At 38.4% G+C, this 21,424-nt stretch overlaps 1 protein-coding gene across 1 annotated transcript in view; it reads left to right on the plus strand.

The window, feature by feature from the left end:
- Nucleotides 1-21,424, plus strand: part of cxadr (CXADR Ig-like cell adhesion molecule) — a 42,152-nt gene that overhangs the window by 18,068 nt on the left and 2,660 nt on the right. The window contains exons 2-6 of the mRNA XM_055208402.2: nucleotides 5,840-6,009; nucleotides 12,221-12,425; nucleotides 19,802-19,957; nucleotides 20,049-20,168; nucleotides 20,426-20,564. Of these exons, the coding sequence (XP_055064377.2) occupies nucleotides 5,840-6,009; nucleotides 12,221-12,425; nucleotides 19,802-19,957; nucleotides 20,049-20,168; nucleotides 20,426-20,564 (790 nt within the window). The remainder of the gene's footprint in view (nucleotides 1-5,839; nucleotides 6,010-12,220; nucleotides 12,426-19,801; nucleotides 19,958-20,048; nucleotides 20,169-20,425; nucleotides 20,565-21,424) is intronic.

Genomic DNA, 21,424 nt, shown 5'->3' on the forward strand with positions numbered 1-21,424 from the left:
TTGTCATGCTACACATTTCTTAGGATCTTGTAATTTTGTTTGCTGTGATGCTAAAAAATAAGTCAGGATGTTGTCTAGTCCAGATGTTGGCTGTCAAGTTGTGTTAATTTATTTAAAAATCTTTGGATTAGAATTCATTTTAATGCTTCTTTCTTTACTCACCTAAATTTTTCCCTCTTTGAGAGAGGAGTAATCCATAACAAACTGTAACTGCTGTGCTTTTTGAATGGAAATGATCCTCAAGAAATAATCCCCCCACAAAAAATATGCTGCACTTCTCCATTGAGCTGTCACAGTCTGCTTTGTCATGTTGTGCTGTCAGTATCCAAAAATAACTCTTCAGCTTCTCTGCTGCATCTAAAATAAGAGTTTGAGATTGTTAATGTTTATGATTTCGCACTTTATTCCAGCCATCTTCAAATGACAACCTAATTACAATTCAAGCTCCGCTTTACTGCATGCAAAACAGCCTGGCATGCTAAAATGTAGAACAATCTTGTTAGCTTTTAAAATGCATGAACTCTATTCTGTTTATACATACGAGTCAGAGAGAGATGCTTAGTTCCAAATATCCCCCTGCTGCGAATTGTATATATTGGAGTGACCTTTCCTGTGTGGCATGAGACAAACAAATGACCAGAAATTACCAGTCTATGTCTCTTGGTGACAAGCACCTGTCAGAGAAGGGTCTCATTGTGATTTTGTTCCTGTTTTGATTTGTGATGGGTCACATCTGCTGTCATAGAGTTTCACGTGTGCACTAAGGTGAATGTTGCTAGATGATATGCAACACATGTTTTTTAATCTATTTGAATCCAAGTGTGCATGTCACTTACAAATAGGGTTGTGTATCGGCAAGAATCTCACAATAAAAAAAACCCACATGATCATCGTTTTCGTGATCGAACATCAATGCAACATATACCCCTACTTACAAACCACACCCTTTAAAGTTTGAAGTCACCTTGGTTTCTGGGTATGCATACATGTAAATAGCAGTATGTTTAGCTTGACTGTTTAGTATTGGTGCATGTCTTGTAGGTCAAACTGCTCCTAGCGAGAAGGCTAAACATTGTGATGTATAATATTGGTCTGTGTTTATTTCGGTGTGTGCATTTCTGTCATATAATTAACAGCCATGTAACCCTTTCATAGACCTAAACCTGTCATTTTGTGCTTAAGCTTGCCATCTTTTTTCCATTTAGATGATTGGGTGATGCATATTTTATTTAGCTTAGAAGATATTTTAAAAATTGTTTTTTGTTACCTGCGTATTCAGGTTGTTGTGAGCCCAATTGGTTAGTTATTAACTTTATGAGTCTCAGCTGACAGTAATTTTCCTTCTGATTGTAAAAGTCTTTTTTGTTTACATTCCCTCTCTCTTTCCTCACCAAACCCTCACTCCTCATTCACTCAGCCTCCCCCAGTTTTTGTTCAACACTTACTCCTCTCTTTATCTGCGTTACCTTCCCCCTTTTCTCTCGTTCCGTCTCAAGCATTCTTAGTTACATGTGTTGCCAAGAGACAGGATTCTTTACCAATTGTAACAGCATAAAGAGGGTCTACAATCACCACCACTGGGGCTCATGGGACCAACATGAGAAGGGAGAGATTTTGGAGGGGCAGGGGAAGAAAGAATAGGAGATATAAAAGAGGAACAAAGAGAGAAAGGAAAGAGGAGAGATGGGTAGTGGTCTTGTGGCCTCATTCTGGGTCAGGCTGCTTTCTCTGAAACCTCGTAGGATTTATTGTGCAGGATCAGCTGATAGAGGTCAAGAGAAGCCAGACAGAGATGGATATTCTTAGAAGTTAAGGCCTCTTTAGTTCAGACAAATATCCTCCACAGTTGTTGGTTATTGGGATGTCTGCGTTACTGTGCAATCTGGTCATGTTATTTGAACCAGAGGTGTATTTTAACAATACTTACACAGGAAAATAACCACCTAAATGTTTCTGCTGTGTATGTGGAATAATTAAATGTTTGTGATCAGCAGATATTCAATTGTTTTTAGATGGTATCTCTCCTAATCTTCAGATATTACCGTACAGTGCTGTACTTTGCATTTTACATTTGCATTTTACATTGGCGTGAATAAGCCCGAGAGCAGTGGTCTTCAACATGGTGCAACATATTAGCTTGGCTTCTTTTATGCATGTTAATATTTTTAACAACAATAAAACGTGTCAACAAGTAAAATAAAGTTAAATAGACAAGTAAAATAAAAACATTTTGAAAAAGTTGCCCTTCCTCACAAAAAGGTTGGAGACCCCTGCCCTATAGTGTCATAGCTTCATTTCTAATTTGGTTTGATATTGGAAGCAGTTTGACTCAAACACTTACTTGTGTTAAATGGTAGTGTCATTTTTATATTAAATAATTTTCTGGTTGGTTATTCTGAATCGATTGTGTGTTTTATTGAGATATAAAATGGCTGTGATTAAATAAGGAAAGACAAATACTTGTATTTGTGATTAATTCGTTTTATGTCAGGATATGATGTTATCAAACCTTTAAATGCATTTTTATTCTGCACCCAGTGAAGATTATCAAGGTGCATGCTGATGAGCCCATTCAATACCATTTCCACGCTGATAATTAAAATGAAACATTTGTAAAATCTCTGCTGATGCTTTAATGCCCTATAAAATGACTATTGCCTGGTCATTATTCCCTCATCAGTTAATATCCATGTTTTCCATTTCTCAAGTGTGCCGTTTAATGCAGTTGAGCATCAGATGTTGAATTAATGATTATGCTATTAAGAGAACTATCATACATCTGCCGTCTCTATTAAACACACATGCATTGCTTCATGCAATGAAAAGTGCGTTTTAGTTTGTACAGCCAGGCTTAGTTTATATTCAGTTCAGCAATCCTGTTCTGTATTCATGCTGAAGCTTGAATAGAAGATTGTAGACAGTATTGATTCCTGAATTTTATCTCACCCACATAAACTGCTTTGTACATTTACATGATTGTAGTTGAGAGAAAGATGGATCGAGTCCAGCAAAGCGGTTTACTCATGCACAAATTGTCTTTCATTTCTGTCTTACTCGGATTTATTCTTGTAGGTTTGTTCTTCAGATTTCCAATGCCGCTCAAAAATCCATTCAAATTCATTAATAGAATATTAAACTGGCATTTATTTGTCATTATCATGGCGCTGAAGTATATCGCACAGGGTTTAGTACCAGATTTATGACTCCAGATGGAAAAACTAGGCCTGGGCTAAGTCATGTCCTCCACACAGCCCTGATCTGTGCTTGAAAGCTGGCAATATTAATTAAATTTAAATGAAATGCAGCCTTCAGCCAGGGTTACCAAAGGACCCATTTGTTTAGACAATTACTTTGATGACTGGAAAAAGAGCATATATCATTGCTGATGGGGGATTTTAAATGCTCCATGCAAGCAATGTTAATTTAATGAATGCTGTGCTATTTTCATTTGAACTGTTATGATGTACACAAGACACATTTATGAACATTCACTCCCACAAATCAAAAGCAATACCCATAGGGATGATCATATGCGGTCAAAGGCGTGTTACAATAATGCATTTTTTTTACGTAATGCATTGTCACACACCTTGTCACACATCAGTGTGTGCGTTGTAGGAAATGTTCTTTAGTTACTAATATACAACCAGTTCTTTGTGACTAAACTTCACAGGGCCGATTTTGGATTAGTAGCCAGAGGTGATCCTCTACAATGTTTTGGTCTCTGTGGTAAAGCAACTCCACCTGTTCTTTGATTCACAACTGGTTTTTCTGGTTTTAAAGTTTCAGTTATGCATGACTGTGAATGTTTTAGGGCTGAGTCAACTCACTGAAACTCACTCGCCAACACAAAACTTGCTTATTTATGACAACAAGGAGTGTTTGTCTTTATCAGCAATCAGCATGCATAGAGGTGTATTTCTTTAATGTGTGAGCGGTGATACCCAATTGCATATTGCGCAAGTTAAGTATTACGTGATTGTGTTTGTTTGCGTAATAAGGAAGTAAATGTCTTTTAGGTGTTCTTTAATTCTAATGTAAAAGTCTCACTGTTGTTTATTGAACACTGATGGGTGTCATTACTTAATAAAGGTAAACAAGATTATTGATATATGATGTCAAGTCGACCACATACATATTTTTCCAGGCCACAAAAATCAATAATTGTTCTGTTCTCTAAGCAAATAAATCCCAACAGTGAAATTATTTTCAAACCATACAGTGATACATGGTAAAATAAGTGTGCTGATTATACCACATTATAATGAGACCTCATTATAGATGGTCTGGCTAGTGTCTAAACTGACATTTGGAACAAATACATTGTTAAAAATAAAAGTGTTAACATTTTTTAAAAAGGTGAGATTGGTGAGATTGCGAGCAGCCAGGCAAGAATTCAAGGATCAGTAGCTTAAGTTAATTTTACACAGTAACATTAGCTCAGTGTATTGTAGTAGATGATACACTTAAACTAAGCTAATTTCTTTTTTTTAGCATGTTATCAGTAATAATTTACACTAGAGGGATTCTGTTTTTGTTTCGTTGCGGAAGTGTACCAGAGGTAAAGTTTGGGCCATGAAAGGAGCTTGTTATGTTGTTTACACTGAAACGTCTATATTCTGCCATGTAACAATTTCCATTTGAATTCTTTAAAGGTGCAGTGTGTAATTTTTAGAAGGATCTCTTGACAGAAATGCAAAATAGTTTACAAACTATATTATCAGGGGTGTATAAAGACCTTTTTATAATGAACCGTTATGTTTTTATTACCTTAGAATGAGATGTTTTTATCTACATACACAGAGGGTCCCCTTACATGGAAGTCGCCATTTTGTGATGCCATGTTTCTACAGAAGCCCTTAACGGACAAACCTTTTTTGTCAATCGTTGTCTCCGACGATGACATGTTTTTCTGGTGGCGGCTACCATAGCTTCTCTAAGCATTTCAAAAGCAAGGGGTGAGCAGTGGACTGAGCCGTTCGTTGCAATTCACAACCTCGCCACTAGATGCTGCAAAAATTTACACACTGCACCTTTAAAGGAAAACACCACCGCTTTTCAATATTTTACTATGTTCTTACCTCAACTTAGACGCATGCATACATACCTAACTTTATTCAATTGGTGCACTTAATCTTTGTACAGCTTGTTGTGGATGTGTTAGCATTTAGCCTAGCCCCATTCATTCCTTAGGATCCAAACAGGGATTAATTAGAAGCCACCAAACACTTCCATGTTTTCCCTATTTAAAGACTGTTACATGAGTAGTTACACGAGTAAGTATGGTGGCACAAAGTAAAAAGTTTAAGAAGATAAAAAATGAGAACTATATTGTATGGCTGAAGAGCGCTTGGTTTCAGCACTTCGACCTTGGTGGCTACTAAATTCACCCCAGTTTGGAACCTAAGGAATGAATGGGGCTAGGCTGAATGTTAACACATTCATGACGTGCTGTACAAAGATTAAGTGCATGCATTAAAAAAAAGATAGGTATGTATTAATTTGTCTCTGTTGAGGTAAGAACATAGTAAAATATTGAAAAACGGTGGTGTTTTCCTTTACGGATTTAGTGTCATTTGAGAAATTACTTATACGCTATAAATACACCTTAGGAATAGCCCTTAATCAGAATAATTTGTTTTCTAAAAACAGATGGTTTGAAAGCAGCTGTTTATTAATATGCCATTATGTTAATATCACTGTTCCCAAAACGATATTAAACGTTTGCTTATGCACCCTCATGTTGTAGCGATGTGCGCGCCATTTTTGAATTAATGATGGCAAATAATTACTGTTATTTGGTGCTGTTTAAAAGTATTGTTGTCTCTGTGTGTCTCAGGTACAACTTGTGGACTGCAGATCACCTCAACTGGTTCCACGTCCATTGAGAAAGCCAGCGGAGAAACCATTAAGTTGGACTGTCAGTTTATACTCGCTACAGAGGATACCGGGCCTCTGGATATTGAGTGGAGCCTGCAGCCCTCAGACAACCAAAAAGAAGAAAAAGTGGTGAGTAGATAATGCGATTGTGTACTGCGTTATAAAATAACATTTGTGTTTATGTGAGAGAATATCTTTTTATGTGCCGTGGCAAAGCATCTATCTCTATTATTCAAAAGCCTTAGGAGTTTTCAGTTTGACTTTGCCATTTGTGCTGTGTTGCCTCTTTTACTGTCACAAGTTCTTTCAGCAACTCCCAAAACAAGTTTGACTGCCTCTATAATGTGATGCAGAACAGTCTTTTGGCGTGATTGTGCAAAAGTTTTCTCCGAAAAGTATTTTTGTATGCACAATATGAAACTAACAACATGACGATAAAAGCAAGTCAGAAGATGTTTGATGGACCAGTTAGATTTCTCTGTGCATGCGACTGCCTTGCTCGATGACACACAAATATAAAAAATAAAAAAACAGAAATAAAAAAATGCAATATAATACAGTACATAGTCTAAAGGGCATCTCGAAATCCAGGGTTAAGTAAAGAGGCTACATCCATTTGGGTGTGAACGTTGTTGAAGGTGGACATTTCATTGTAGTTCTTTACCTGCTTTGATCTACACGCTGAGCAGGTGCGGTTTTGTAGTCATCACATCTGTTGGTGTTTGATGTGGGGGCTGAAGAGGGGGCATTATGAATATGCTTATGTCTCTCCCTGGATTTAGATATGTGCAACATAAAATTCTCAGTGTGATACATTTCTGTGTCCTGTGTGTGCTGGAATGTTGTGATGTTTTGTGTGTTTTTGTCCGAATGCTTATACATTCACTTCACTATGAATAAACTGTAAGGTATTTTTCTGCATCTCCACAAAAATTTTCCTTAGTTTTTCCTCAAAAACACTGGGACTTGCAGGTAGACTATGCACCCAGATATACAGTATACGTAGTCTTTCTCTCCAGAGATTATGCATTTAGCTGGGGACAGAATTGGGTCAGGAGCCCCGATAGTCGATCTCTGTTTGGTATCCTCATATCTGTCTTTCTCTCTCTCTTTCTTTTTCTCACTCACACCATCTTTTCTTTTCAAAGCTCCTTCATTTCTTCTGTCTTCTAAGCCTAATTTTTCATTCTATTTTTATCGTTCTCCCTACATTTCTTTTCCCTCCTCGGTTGTTTGCTGGGTTTTTCTCATGGGTATTGACCTTGCACTCTTTCCCCTCTGTTGTACCAGGCTGTGCCTCAGGACTTGTGATTTGTCTTTGACCCACTTCATCGTTTTAATGGTTTCATATAAAGCTGAAGGTTGGACACTTGCGTGTTCCTTATTTGGAGAGTGGGGGACTTATCTAAAAAAAATTTGTGCCCCACTTTTTTGTCCCAAGCCTGGCTGGAAATACTGTTATATTCTGCTTTGGTAACCTGCAAGAGTATTAAATAGGTAATATACAGTGCCTACATGGGGTCTATTTTTTTAGTTTAAGCAATATAGCTCTTAGACTAGAAAATAAGGCTGGTACACTGTCAAAAATTAAGGTACAAAAGCTGTCACTGGGGCAGTAGCCTTTAAAAAAGGTACTAATATGTACCATTTAGGTGCAAATATGTATCTTTGAACTACCAATATGTACCTTTTGAAGTACTAATATGCATTCTTTGGGTACAAGGGTGTACCTTTTTGAAAGGGTACTGTCCCAGTGACAACGTTTGCACCTTTATTTCTGAGAGTGTATGTGATTTTCTTGTGCAATTCACTCATAGCATGGCATGATTTTTAGTTTTTTTATTAGAACGTTGTCCTTGTACAAAAATATTTTAACTAAACTTGTGAGCCAATCACAGTTTTATTCTTTAGATTCCTTAATGCTTTCTCATTAAGTATTTTGTCAGTGTCAGTCAGTCTGAATGTGATTCATGTTTTTCCCATCAATTGCTATAAAAAAAGCTCTTGACTACTAAATTAATTAATAACAAATTAAAGAGAAGTTATGAACAATTACCGCCCACTCTCAAGTGTTAAAATGCACTTATTTTTAATCTCTTATGTTTGATTCGCAATAAAAATGAAGGATTGATGGTGTTAACAATCACATGGCTACCATCTGATAAACAAAGTTTCCTTCCATATTCAACAACAGCTCCAACAGAACTGAAGCAATGAATCTATTCAACCCAGTTTTAAATGATGCTGTTCATTGTTAATATACGAGGGTCTTTAGGGGCACAGTCAAGCATTAATAATTCTGTTGTTAGTTGGACGCGGCAGATGAGTTGAAGAATTTCATACAAAACTCCCACTGGTCATTAGCCATTAGCATTACAGTGAAGAATGGATGGGAATTGGGGGGTAAAACTGTATATACACTTGCTTAATTTTGCATTCACACAATAGCCCTGCTGTGTTTAAGGCTGAGAGTGACGGTGGGAAACATAAAACAAATAGATTGTTTAGACTTGCTGAGATTTCGTAATCACACTTCAACATTTATGGGAGGTGTGCTAACAATGTTTATTCCATTTATTTTTTGTATTTATGGGATGAATATTTATGTCTTAACTATATAGTAAAATATCACATAATTATTTAAACGACACTGTTGAGACTGCAACTAGATAAGTTAAAGGGACACTCCACTTTTTTTGAAGGTGTGCTAGTTTTCCGGCTCCCTTGGAGTTGAACGTTTGATTTTTGGTGTTTTGGAGTCCATTCAATCGATCTCTGTGTCTGGTGGTAACACTTTAAGCATAGCTTAGCATAATCCATTGAATCTGATTAGACCATTAGCATTGCGCTAAAAATAACCAAAGAGTTTCAATATTTTTCCTATTTAAAACTTGACTCTTCCGTAGTTACATTGTGTACTAAGACTGACGGAAAATTAAAAGTTGCGATTTTCTAGGCAGATATGGCTAGGAATTATACTCTCAATTTTGGCGTAATAATCAAGGAATTTGCTGCCGTAACATGGCTACAGGAGGCGCAATGATATTACGCACTAGTTACCAAGGGGACTATTTTCGGGCACTGCGTAATATTATTGTGCCTCCTGTAGCCATGTTACGGCAGCAAGTATTTGATCATTACTCCAGAATGAGAGTATAGTTCCTAGCCATATCTGCCTAAAAAATTGCAACTTTTAATTTTCCGTCGGTCTTAGTACGCGATGTTCAAGTTTTAAATAGGAAAAATATCGAAACTTATTTTTTTGTGCGATGCTAATGGTCTAATCAGATTCAATGGATTATGCTAAGATATGCTAAAAGTAGTATCGCCAGCTAGAAAATGAGCATATTTTTCAAAGAAGTGGAGTGTCCTTATAAAGGTCATTGGTGTTTTAAATTAAAATATGGTCATTGGTGTTTTATGGGATATAATTAGCCAGTAACAATATTCAGGATGTTTGTTACATATTGAAATGCGTGTTGTTGTTTGTGGAGGCACCTGTATCCAGGAGCAGATAGTTTGTGCAGTAGATAGTCTGTGGACACTGATGTAGACAGGCATGGATACAAAAACAGCTTGGGCTATATCTCCACGGCACAGGTGACTCAGTGCTGTTTTGCATTTCAAACAAGCCTGATGTAACTCTAGAGGAAGTGGCCAGCATACTAGAGTACAAACGAGACACACTAGTGAACACATGCACACTTTGATTTTAATAAGTCACATGTTCTTGTATATTTGACTTTTGAATAGTGGCGGACCAATTTTTCTTAAAGAGACAGGTACATTTTTTATTCAATTCATTTTAGTCCTAAAAAAACTAGTGGTATATTTGGAAAAAATGTGTACATGGACATGAAGACTCCAGTCATACATGTAGTCTAACACTATGTCCTAACCAGCTACAATGTGTCAAGGTATCCATGTTTTTTCTTTTCCAGCACGGACAGCGATGGGCTGCACTATATTCTGTTGACAACTTAAAAAAAAAAGGATTTCTGTATACACTGACATTTTGATTTGAGATATATGGAGGAAAAATCATTATATACTTATTATATAGTATTGTAGTAGACTTTTTAACTTTGATCCTTGTCTGGTGTATGTAATTGAAATCTGTTGGAGATGTTGCTTCAGGCAGTTTTCATTTCCTCATCCCTTTTTAATTATAGTTTAGTTATTATGTTTAGATACAGGCTATTTTACAGATGTTTTTGGATTTGTGTTGAAATTCTGTAGGCAGACTCCAGGTGGCACAGATTAGCCTTGTTTACGAAGTAGTAATTTGGACAAGATGCTCTTAGACTCTACAGATGTTTGTTCTCGTGAACACACAAAGGGCGAGAGAGGGGTTCTGCACTTGTTTTCTTCCCCTCTTTTCTCTTGTTGTGAGTCGTCTGATGCATTCATTAAGATTCTGAGTGTCTCCAACCTCTTGTGGCTCTATTGCCCTAAGGTGCGTTCTCATGACTACTGTGCGTCGCTACGGGAGACCGCCACCTCTCCGTCATGAAAATGAAGGGGTTGGGGGTGGTTCGGGAATGTCGACTGGATTACACACTTTCCCTTTATGGTGATGGATCTGTATGCGTCATTATTGTGTATTGTGCGTACTGTACACTTTGCCTTTGGTCATGTTGTGAACAGAAACAATAGTCTTTCTAAGAGGAAAAAATGAGCTACTTTAAATATGCACCTTTAATCAGCATTTAGTCAGTGGTAATCAATGAATTTTGTTGTTTTTGTACCTTCGTTCAGTGGCTTGACAGAAGGTGTCTGTTTGAACTGAAAGAGCACTTTGTTAAGGTCATGACATTGAAAGGGCAAATGTTTTACTTGTGCTGAAGGATGTTTTTGAGATAAGAGAGGGGGCACTGTGTGTTTCTTTGTCTCATTGACTCTGACTCACTGAGGCAGGATAGGTTTAGGATTGGGTGGTTGGCCTAATATATTTGAATATTAGGGGACGTTAACACAATAGCATTTTCAACCAAAATCGTGAAACTTTTTGTATTTAAGTCTTGAAACTTTTGAAAGCAGGTTTTAAAAAACTTTTTAAAAATGCCCTGTAATCATTTCTGTGTAAACAACAAAAATGCAAGTCTGCAAAATCAGTGGCATCATGCACATACAGGTATGCACAAGTACTTATCTACCATAACAACAAAGGCGGCCTACAGAACTGTGTTTGTGCTTCTCAAGATACTGAGTTAATTTTGTCGCTTTATTATCCAGATTCACTTGTAGTAATAAACCAACATCATCGCCCATCCAAAAAAATTTGCTCTGTGCTTTCGGCATCTTGATTATTTGTGTTTATTGTGATTATTTGTATTTACCGGTCTTTAGAAAAATGCATATGTGCACAGGCATAGTGTTTCTTTACAAAGTAACATTGTCAACTAATGGCCTGGCTTGCATAATACAGTGCTTTTAGTTGTTTTCAAGGATCTCAAATAGGTATTGTTTTTCGACAACATTGTGATGTGTGTGGAAAAATTTCCGAATACGCAAAGGAAAAACCTTTCAGTTTTTAGTACAAATGTGTAAACGTGCCCTTAGTTCCACAGATACAGTTAATACTGCACTGTGCACCCTTAAGCCTGATTTATGGTCCCGCATAGGATCTACGCCATAGGCTATGCGTAGGCTGTCAAAGGGGCTGTTTACAATTGGTATTAAGATGTTTTTTTTGTCGTTTGGATCACAAGTGGATAAGAGCAACCCATCACGTTGACACCTGGTATTTAAATCTGTCTCTTTTGTCGACTTTTGACCGGTTCTGTTCTTTGAGGGGGTGGTCTGTGGGCGAGTCTCTCTGTTGGCATTAAAACACGAGTGGAAGTAATGAGGAGTTTATATAGACGCGAACTGATTATGTCAGAGTCCGCTGCTTGTGTTGTAAGTTAACATGCTGCACAGTGTTTTGTACATAAGTATGTAAGAGCTTTCTCTGATATTTGCTTTTTCGGCTGTTGCACTGCTACTGTGGGTTACATGCTACATGGGGTACTGCCTACTAATGGTCTGCATGTGTAATTGCTAGGGAAGCTCCGATCGATCGTCCGATGATGCTTGCTATGCTTCTCAATGAATTACGGTGAAATGCTGCTACATCCAAAAGCCAAGGGGCGCTCTCGTGCATGTCAACGTGGACAACGACGCATAAGTATGAATGAAAAGTGACATGTAGAGGCTACTGCATAAGTCCTACACGGAAGTATAATGTGCCCTTTAGAGCTTAAACTAAAATGTTGTGTAAGGTTTCACTGACATCAAAGATTTATTCATCAAAATGTGATTCAATCTTTCTTCTTTTATGTCTCCTTTCTTCTGTCAGGTGATCTTGTACTCAGGTGACAGAGCCTTTGAAGACTACCATGACCCTCTTAAAGGGAGAGCCCACTTCAACTCTCCCGACCCTAAAAACGGTGATGCCTCCATGAACATAATGGGGCTAAAGGCCTCAGACACGGGCACCTATCAGTGCAAGGTGAAGAAGGTTCCTGGCATCAGCAGCAGGAAGTTCCTAGTAACTGTCATGGGTGAGTGTTATGGCAAGCTTGTTCCGGAGGAAGGAAATTTCACTTAGCATGAATATTAAATGATTTTAACAAATGCTCCCACGACCCTGTCCACACCGGACACGACACAGCAGTTGACATCAGTCTGCCTTCTTAAAATAGTGCAAGTTTGATGTATGTTTGAGTTTAGCAGCAGAAAAAAGGGGAGAATATCTTTTTATCTGTTTATTTCCGCTGCAATGATTTTGCATTTTATCTAGCTTGTTATTTCCTGGAAAGTGAGAAATAAATGAAAGCACAATAAACGCGCAGTTTAGTTTGATTTTATGGGCTTCCTAACATGTTGTCTTGATTCAGGGTCATTATTGATTGCTGTCAAGTGCAGGTGTGACATCAGCTTTACTTTAGTGTGAAAAATCACCTGTTCCTCGATGCGTGTTGACTAGTGTTGACACACATACGCCCTAGGCAAATACACTGTTGCCAGACAAGGCCATCTCAGATGCCAACAGCGCGACAACATCAGCGTCACTTCCCCCGAAACTTAATAACCACATGACCGAGACGGGTATTTGCATTGCGGGTGCCCAAATGGCAGAAATCATAATATTGAAAAGGAAACAGAAAATAGGACCATTTTTGAAGTGACTTTTTTATTTTTGGGTGAGCTGTCCCTTCAAAATACCTTTACTAATAAATGAACATCCTTTAAGCAGGTTGTCTGGTTTACTAATATTGTTCACCATTTATTTGTTGTTTTTTCCATGTAAGAGCTTGATGGACAGAACACATTGTAAGAATGTTCCTAAGGGCAATTCTCAAACATTTCTTAAGAAGTTCTCAAATATTTACATAAGAAAATATTTTTTCCTAGGAATGTTTTGTAAATTCAGCCCTGGTCAAGACCAACAAGAGTTAGTAAGCCAATGCCAAGGAGTTAGCAAATCAGTAAGATAGTTGTTTGAAGTTTGTTCGGCAAACGAATAAGCAGTGTTGGGGAAAGTTACTTTTAAAAGTTAATAAGTTACTCCCCAAAAAAGTAACTAATTCAGTTACTTAGTTACTTTTCATGGAAAGTAATGCTTACGTTACTTTTAAGTTACTTTTGCGTTACTTTTTCTTACTTTGCAGGTGTTTTTTATGACTGAGAAGTTCTGCATTCAGAAAATGCATATTTCCATCGCAAAATTGTCAAGTTCCATTTCTGACTGAAACTGTTCACGCATAGAGTGTGTAATTCTACATTAATACATTCTGTTTAATGCAGTACATTGTTTTTTGTATCTAAGTAATTAAACTGAAAAGTAACTCGCACTACTTTTAAAAAAAGTAACTCAAATATTAATGTGTACATTTATGCATTACTTTACTTTTTACTTCAGAAAAGTAATATTATTACGTAATGCACGTTACTTGTAATGCGTTACCACCAACACTGCAAATAAGTACAATTATTTTAAATTGGGCATCCTTCGTGAATGATTGATTGGTTGGCCAAAAGACTTAAGTTGACCTTAGGTTTACTAATTTGTTAGGGTGAAGGACAGTTTGGCACAAGAAAACCTAGTGATTGAAGGTGGACTACAGTAAGACAGATGTAAGTACACAGATTGGTAGTTGATGAATGCAGCTGTTCTGTTTTCGCCTGTTACCTTTATTGTCCACCCTATCGCTGATGACCGTGGGGACTCTGTACCTGCATTCAGAGCAGATGCTGTCTGGCTGCGTGCGTGTGTTCCTTACTAAGCGTGTCTCCATCAGAGACAGCCGACCAAGGACATTTACTTTGAAGGGCTGTATATGTGCTGTATATCTCAGAGAGGGGCACAGATCAACTGTAGGCGTAAAGACAAAGCTGCACTGGTTTATATATGAAGAGTTTGGTTTCAAAACGCAATAAATCCATTTTGACTAATTTCAGTAAAAACTTGTTTTCTATACCAAGAAAGTGACGAGATGAAAACCACTATTTTCTGTTACAAACTTTCATAAAGCATCTTAAGGTTATAATAACATAAAAAATTCAAATCCATAATTTGATTTTCAAAGATTTATTATAAAAACAAATTGTTTTTTTCCACAAAATGCTATAAATACATGACAGTTTTTTTCAAAATGCTATAAATCTATAGCCTGACGTTGCCATACTCAATTCTAGTCAGAATTTGAGTCTGATACCGCTCCATTGAGCTATAATTATGAGGCGTGTCTCAACCGAAAAATGCCTCTGCACTCAATTGGATAGACCTACGACCAATCAGAGCAACCGAGTGTGTAACGTATGTTGAAATTACGTCTTTGCAGCCTGACGAACTGCTAGTTATTTCGCTATGACACTAACATTGTGATTATACTGAGTTAGCGAATGTACATCAACACCTATTATGTTTACAACATTTCGTTTATATCACAACATGAAGTATTTACTAAGTCATAGAGTAAGACCATTGTACTCTTACCATTTGTACGTTAGGTGAACTTCATCCACGACGATACCCATTACGTTTGCTTGAAAATATTGGAGCCTAGCATGTCCCTCCACCTTATTCAGCAACCACGATTCCGGGCTTCCGAAAAGAAGCTGGCAACGACCGCTAATTATATCCATCTCGTCGTGCACGCTGAGTTGCATCGCCGTGATAACGTTAGCCTTTTCAGTTGCGACCAACTTTTGCCGAATAGGACATCAACAAATGCCCTGCTCGCGTTTCTCTGTTCCTCTTTTAAAATCAATGCTCTGTCGATATCTTTTAGAACAGACTCAATGTCAGAATCCACACATCTGAACTCTACAGCGGCAGCCATTCAACACACGCGCTCTTTGGTGACGTGGTTCATTACGTTACTGTTGATTATCTGTTCTTCATCGTATAAAGCCCGCCCTGACAATTTGATTGGTTCGACCAGCATTTGTCCTAAAATAGTAGCTCCTCAACGGAGAAACCCCAGACCCATCTTCCCGTTTACAAAATCTTGTGGGCGGGGCTAAGATGGGCTGGCACCCAGGCTAATAAATCTATTGAATCAATATATAAATGTGCGTTCATCTTTGCCGTGTTGTATTCATTTAGTTGACTAGTGGTATACACTGATTTAAAAAAATAAACATTAATGGCATTAATCAAAACACTTACTTTGTCATATTAAAAACACTGTCATTGCTGCTGTCATACTTGGGACATCATCGCTCACATTTTTACACAGCGATCAGCTGTAAAATGTTTTGGTCCTGTTCGATTTTTGTTGGCTTTGCGTAAAATAATGGAAAGTTTTTCATAAGATCCCCTGGGGTTAATGTGTTAGCATGACAGAAGCTTGATGCTGTCGTCTGAGAACAAGCAACCGAGTGCCTCTTGCCTAAATTATTAGATGTTGATGGCTTACGTTTCTTTCCCGTCACGGAAAACCACCACAGGTTTATCAATGCCATTAAAGTATTATTTCGTTTTTGTTTGTTTGTTGATCACGAAGTACAAGATGAGGAAAACTAAGATTCTGTGTATTCAACGCGCCGCCATTGTTGGTTTACAATACGTGGAATGGTGCACTGTGATTTGTTGAGTGGATTTATTGCATTCTGCAGAAAAGTAGTGGCGTTTATCGCGTTTTGGGAATAAAGGGAGAAAAGATGACAGAATAACACGGGGGATATTGGATTTTGCGTAAAATTAAGAATTTACATTTAAATACTGACCTGATATAATACTGATTTTGGCATTAACTCATTTAAAAAAAAAGGCGTTTATCGCGTTTTGGAACCAAACTCTTCATATATATGTGTCCAAGTCTGTGTCCAAGTCTGTCTAGGTCTAAGTCTAGGTCTGTGTCTAAGTCTAGGTCTGTGTCTAAGTCTAGGTCTAGGTCTGTGTCTAAGTCTAGGTCTGTGTCTAAGTCTAGGTCTGTGTCTAAGTCTAGGTCTGTGTCTAAGTCTAGGTCTGTGTCTAAGTCTAGGTCTGTGTCTAAGTCTAGGTCTGTGTCTAAGTCTAGGTCTGTGTCTAAGTCTAGGTCTGTGTCTAAGTCTAGGTCTGTGTCTAAGTCTAGGTCTGTGTCTGTGTCTGTGTATATATGTGTGTATAATATATATTTGCTATTTGGGGTTGTGCATGTGGTTTAAAAGCTTTGCAGACATCTGTGCGCATTACAGATGCATTTACTATACTAATGTACTTCACTTTACAGTTACTGAGCAACTTTTTGTTACAATACTTTCAACACCTAAGATTAACCAAGGTGAACGATGAAGCATGCATGCCTTCACAATGTTGTTCGTGCCTTACCGGACGGTAGAAAATAGCAATGACCTTTTTCTTTTCACGCCTTAATGCGTATGAAATTATTTCGGGCAGTTTGACTTTTTACAGGTATTTTTTGGTTGTTTATTGACCAGACTGGTCTGGTTTTTCATCTCACTGCTGAGATATTTGCTGTATGATTTATACCACACAAAATTCATCATACTGTTTGTCTTGATATAAGAGACAGACAGTGATTGCGTTGAGATGTGTGTGTTGGCTCGAACACTCGCATTACACCATCGGTTACACCTTTACTCCCGCCTTTCCGTCCATCACCACACATTTAATTTCTCTGTCAGAGGAAGCTGCTGTGCCCTGACCCATCATCCTATTAAATTGCTGTTCAGTCCAGCCTGCAGTTAATCCTCAGGTCTCTGCAGCTGTAAGCCTCTGTCCCAGCAGTCCCAGATATGTTTTTACAGCTTGTATTATCAAACAAACATGCCGATTTGGACTCCAACACCCCACTATTGTTTCGGGAGTAAATGCACTTTTTGCTGTCCATCTTCTTAAGGGGATCGCTAACCAAATATTAGTCATCAGCCTCATGTGTTTTTCAAACCAGCGGTGTCCTTTGTATGATAAAATGTTTTTATTTTCTGTAAAATGGGATTGAAATTAAATGCATATTTTTGAATGAAGCTTATTTATTTACCTCCTGTTCGTTTTCCTTCTGTGCCCTCCACACATGGGGCTCTGCGTCTCTCTCCTCCTGGTTTTAATTTGGAGTTTTGTTTGCTTTTGAGTTCTCATCTCATCTCCCGCCAAGTAGGGAGGTGGGGGTATCTGTTTGTGAAGGGCTTTAGTTTCTATCCAGAGCTCCCCTGTTCTCCTCCCTCCCCCATCCAGTTCTTCACTATCTTTCCATTTTCCTATCTCTTTCTCCTTGTAATATGTAGATTTTACCCAATCTTCTCTTGCTCTCACCCACCCAACCCCTGTATTTAATGCATATCTCTCCAGAAAACACATGCTGTCTTTTGCAATAACCAGGCACCTTCTCTCCTCCTCCTCACGCTTTGTTCCTTTTATCTGTAAGAATGTTGACATCCACTTCGCTCTGATTTTAATTAAGTTGATTGACAGCACCTGCAATAGCAGCAGCTGTATCCATTACTCAGATCATCGCTTCCTTTTCTGTGATTAGTAACGGTACAGGCAGAATAGATATTGGGTGAAGTGTGATAGAGGCAGCTCAGGGACGCCTCCTTTTATTCATTCAGCAGCATATAGTAAGTGACAGTGGAGGTTTGAGAGGTTAGGGCTGATGGTGGATACTTCATCGGTTTGCTTACACAGGAGCAAGGACCGAAATTAATTAGGGGTTGGGTTAGAAATGCCAAAAAGGGGGATATTTATACCAGTTATTTAGATGCGTTTTGGTCGATCGCGAATGTGCCGCCACAAACTGCAAGTCTGTAAAAAAACTGTTATGGTGTTCCTGATTCTCAACCTGTGGATGTTTTCATCGCTAAAAGGTAGTTTGGTAACTTACAGCCAAGCACAGATGACAACATGTTTACTCAAGACAGCATAAGCTAGCACGAAGTTAAAGGAATAGTCTACTCATTTTCAATATTAAAATATGTTATTACCTTAACTAAGAATTGTTGATACATCCCTCTATCATCTGTGTGCGTGCACGTAAGCGCTGTAGCGCGCTGCGACGCTTCGATAGCATTTAGCTTAGCCCCATTCATTCAATTGTACCATTTAGAGATAAAGTTAGAAGTGACCAAACACATCAACGTTTTTCCTATTTAAGATGAGTAGTTATACGAGCAAGTTTGGTGGTACAAAATAAAACGTAGCGCTTTTCTAAGCGGATTTAAAAGACAAACTATATTTTATGGCGTAATTGCACTTTTGGGAGTACTTCGACTCGCCTGAAAAGTCCGCTCCCCTTCTCACTCTCATAATGGGAGAGGGAGGGTGTTACTTCCTATTTTACATTATAGCGATGGTATTGACGATTATCTCAGACCAATCAGTGATCTACAGTGTTTTCACGTCACGTTTGGTATCAACTTGGTACTAAAAAAAATGTATCGGGTACTACAACTCGACTCAAACCGTTTGGTACTATGCAATGAAAAAGAGGTTTAAGTTTTGTACATGTATATGTATATGTACATGTGTATGTATGCAACTTTAACACGCTAGCAAAGTGAAACCAATGTAAGAGGCGGAAAGCCTCCGCTTTAGTTTTATCAATTAAAGCCTAAAGATCGCACTGTACGCTGTGTGTTCGCACTAGAAGTCAGGTGGCTGTTTGGACACACTGCGTGTTCGACTACCTCTGAATGTGGTCAAAAGTGGATGAACTTAATACTCAATACGTTTTACACTCTGTCTACACCTGTATTTTATTTAGCCTTATTACACGGCTCTCTGGAATGCTTGATTCTGATTGGTCAGTTGAGACATTTGCAGCTACGAAGCCAACACAAAAATAAATACAGAATGGGCATTAAAACTTCTCAAAGACTGGCTAAAAGAGAAAAAAATAAGAGACAGACAAGTATGAAGCAGAGGATCTTAATAAGGTATTACGATCATTTTATGCATCTGTGCAAAGTTTCGCGGAAGGATAAAAATGTTAATTTAAAACAAATATGCCCATAAAATGTTTCAAATTCATATTCATGTCCAGTTTTTTTTCTTATGTGGCAAGTAGCCGTGTAATAAGCGGGATAATGTAGAGGCAGCCGGTAGTTATTGGAAATAAGCCCCTTCAGTGTGATACAAGACCCTCCGCTTCGCGTCAGACACTTAAAAACTAGTTTTTATAAAATTAGCATTTTTGGCCTCCAGTTTTTAGTAGAACGTGGTTTAGTTGATGCAGACCCTCAGTGTCGAACTTCTACTAACTTTATGGGAATGACCAGGGTTAAGGTCATTATGCTTTAGAACTAGGTTCAAGTGGTATTTGGCATTTCTTTTTCTGAAGTATTAAATGATGTCGTACAGCACTTTACAAGCCACCACAATGAAACTTTACTGCCTAAAGTATACTGCCTGTCTGTCAAATTCACACATGGAATGTTTATACCCCAAACTCCTGGCTCTAAGTGTTTCTTCTTCCTGTTTCCTTTCCCTCAGTTCGCCCATCTAAACCCAAATGTTATGCGGAGGGTCCGACTCAGGTGGGGAAGGATATGGTGTTAAAGTGCAGTTCTCCAGACGGCACACCACCACTGCAGTATGTCTGGGATCGAACCACAGGAAATAAACTTCTGCCCCCCACAGCAATATTTGGTAAGTCTGTACTTTCAAGTACAGAACGATCTTATAGTTTTATTAGCCATGCCACAGTTTGAATGCATAATTGTTTTCCTACCATTCGCAGATTCTGTGGGCACAATAACTGTGAGGAACGCCACCGAAGCCGTTTCTGGAACGTACCGCTGTGTTGTTACAAACCGTGTTGGATCAGAAGAGTGTATGGTGACGGTCAATATTGCACAAGGTGAGACTGATTTCATACCCTGCTCTTATCGTACTTAAAATAGCAGTCTTAATTTCTTAAACCTGATTCTAAGGTGCTTATTGTCTTTTCCTAAGAATGTAAATAGGCTTAGCGGTTACATCCTGGAGCCCGGTTCTTGAGCTCTAGTAACTCTATTAGTTTTGCACTGTACACGCACCTCTCTGTTCCAAAGGTAATAAACCTGTGAACCTCAATAAATCTCTAAACCTTAATCTCTCCATGCGTTCCTCCTGTAGCTCCCAACACAGCGGGTATCATCGCCGGCTCTGTAATCTCTGTCCTGTTGGCTCTCTTACTTCTCGCCCTTTTACTCTTCTGCTGCTGTCGTGCCCGCAATAAGAAGAAGTACGAGAAAGAGATCGCCTATGAGATCAGGTACTGTAATGACACCTTACTTTTGTCTTACTCTTCACACTTTATTTAAGGTTAAGTGTTGTTTTCTTTTAATATGAATGCACTTTTATTTCATCTGTACTGTTTTACTAGTTATTATCTGTTTTTATCAGGTGCATTGTGTACATTTTTAGAAGGATTTTGACAGAAATGCAATTTAATATACATTTTTGGGGTGCACCGCTAAATACCTCACACAAGTATTGGTATAAACATGTGTGGGGTTTTGGAGCGTAAACATTTAGTCTTCCTCACCGTCTCCATGTCTGTACGTTTTTGTCTTTCTCTATCCAATCACAATTGCTCAAATAAATTTGATGACCAGCAAAACTAATGGTGCCATCACCCTTATCCTCTCATCTCCTCTTTCAAAATGAAAAGGCTGGTGTAATCAATTCTGTGCATTTGTTTGTTCAGTCGATTCCTGCTCTGTCAATGCCCCCACCATCTCCCCCAGTCTATTGAAATAGCATTCCTCTCTGTGAAGGGGAAGGCCGTGGGTCATGCCCCCCTTGGACCCCTGGCAGCGGACAGGCGGTCTGGGAGCCTCGCGCTGCATCACCCAAGCCGTAACAAAGAGGATTACCCAAATAAGCCAGCTTCTCTCAGTGACCCCGCTGTCTGTCTCTCTCTCCCCCTGTGCGCTGCTTCATAATGGATTATTGTTGCTGATTACTTGTTAATTTAAAGGATGGGGGTTGAGTAGGACATGGGGGAGAAACACTGACTGCATTGGGAATCTTTGCATTTTTTATTTTCCCAATCTGGAGTGCCAGAACAAGCCAAGCGAATCTTGACTTTGTTCAAGCATGCTTGGCCCTGTTGTTTCCAATTTTTGTCTC

The sequence above is a fragment of the Misgurnus anguillicaudatus genome, chromosome 12, assembly GCF_027580225.2.
Source record: "Misgurnus anguillicaudatus chromosome 12, ASM2758022v2, whole genome shotgun sequence".
Lineage (NCBI taxonomy): Eukaryota > Metazoa > Chordata > Actinopteri > Cypriniformes > Cobitidae > Misgurnus > Misgurnus anguillicaudatus.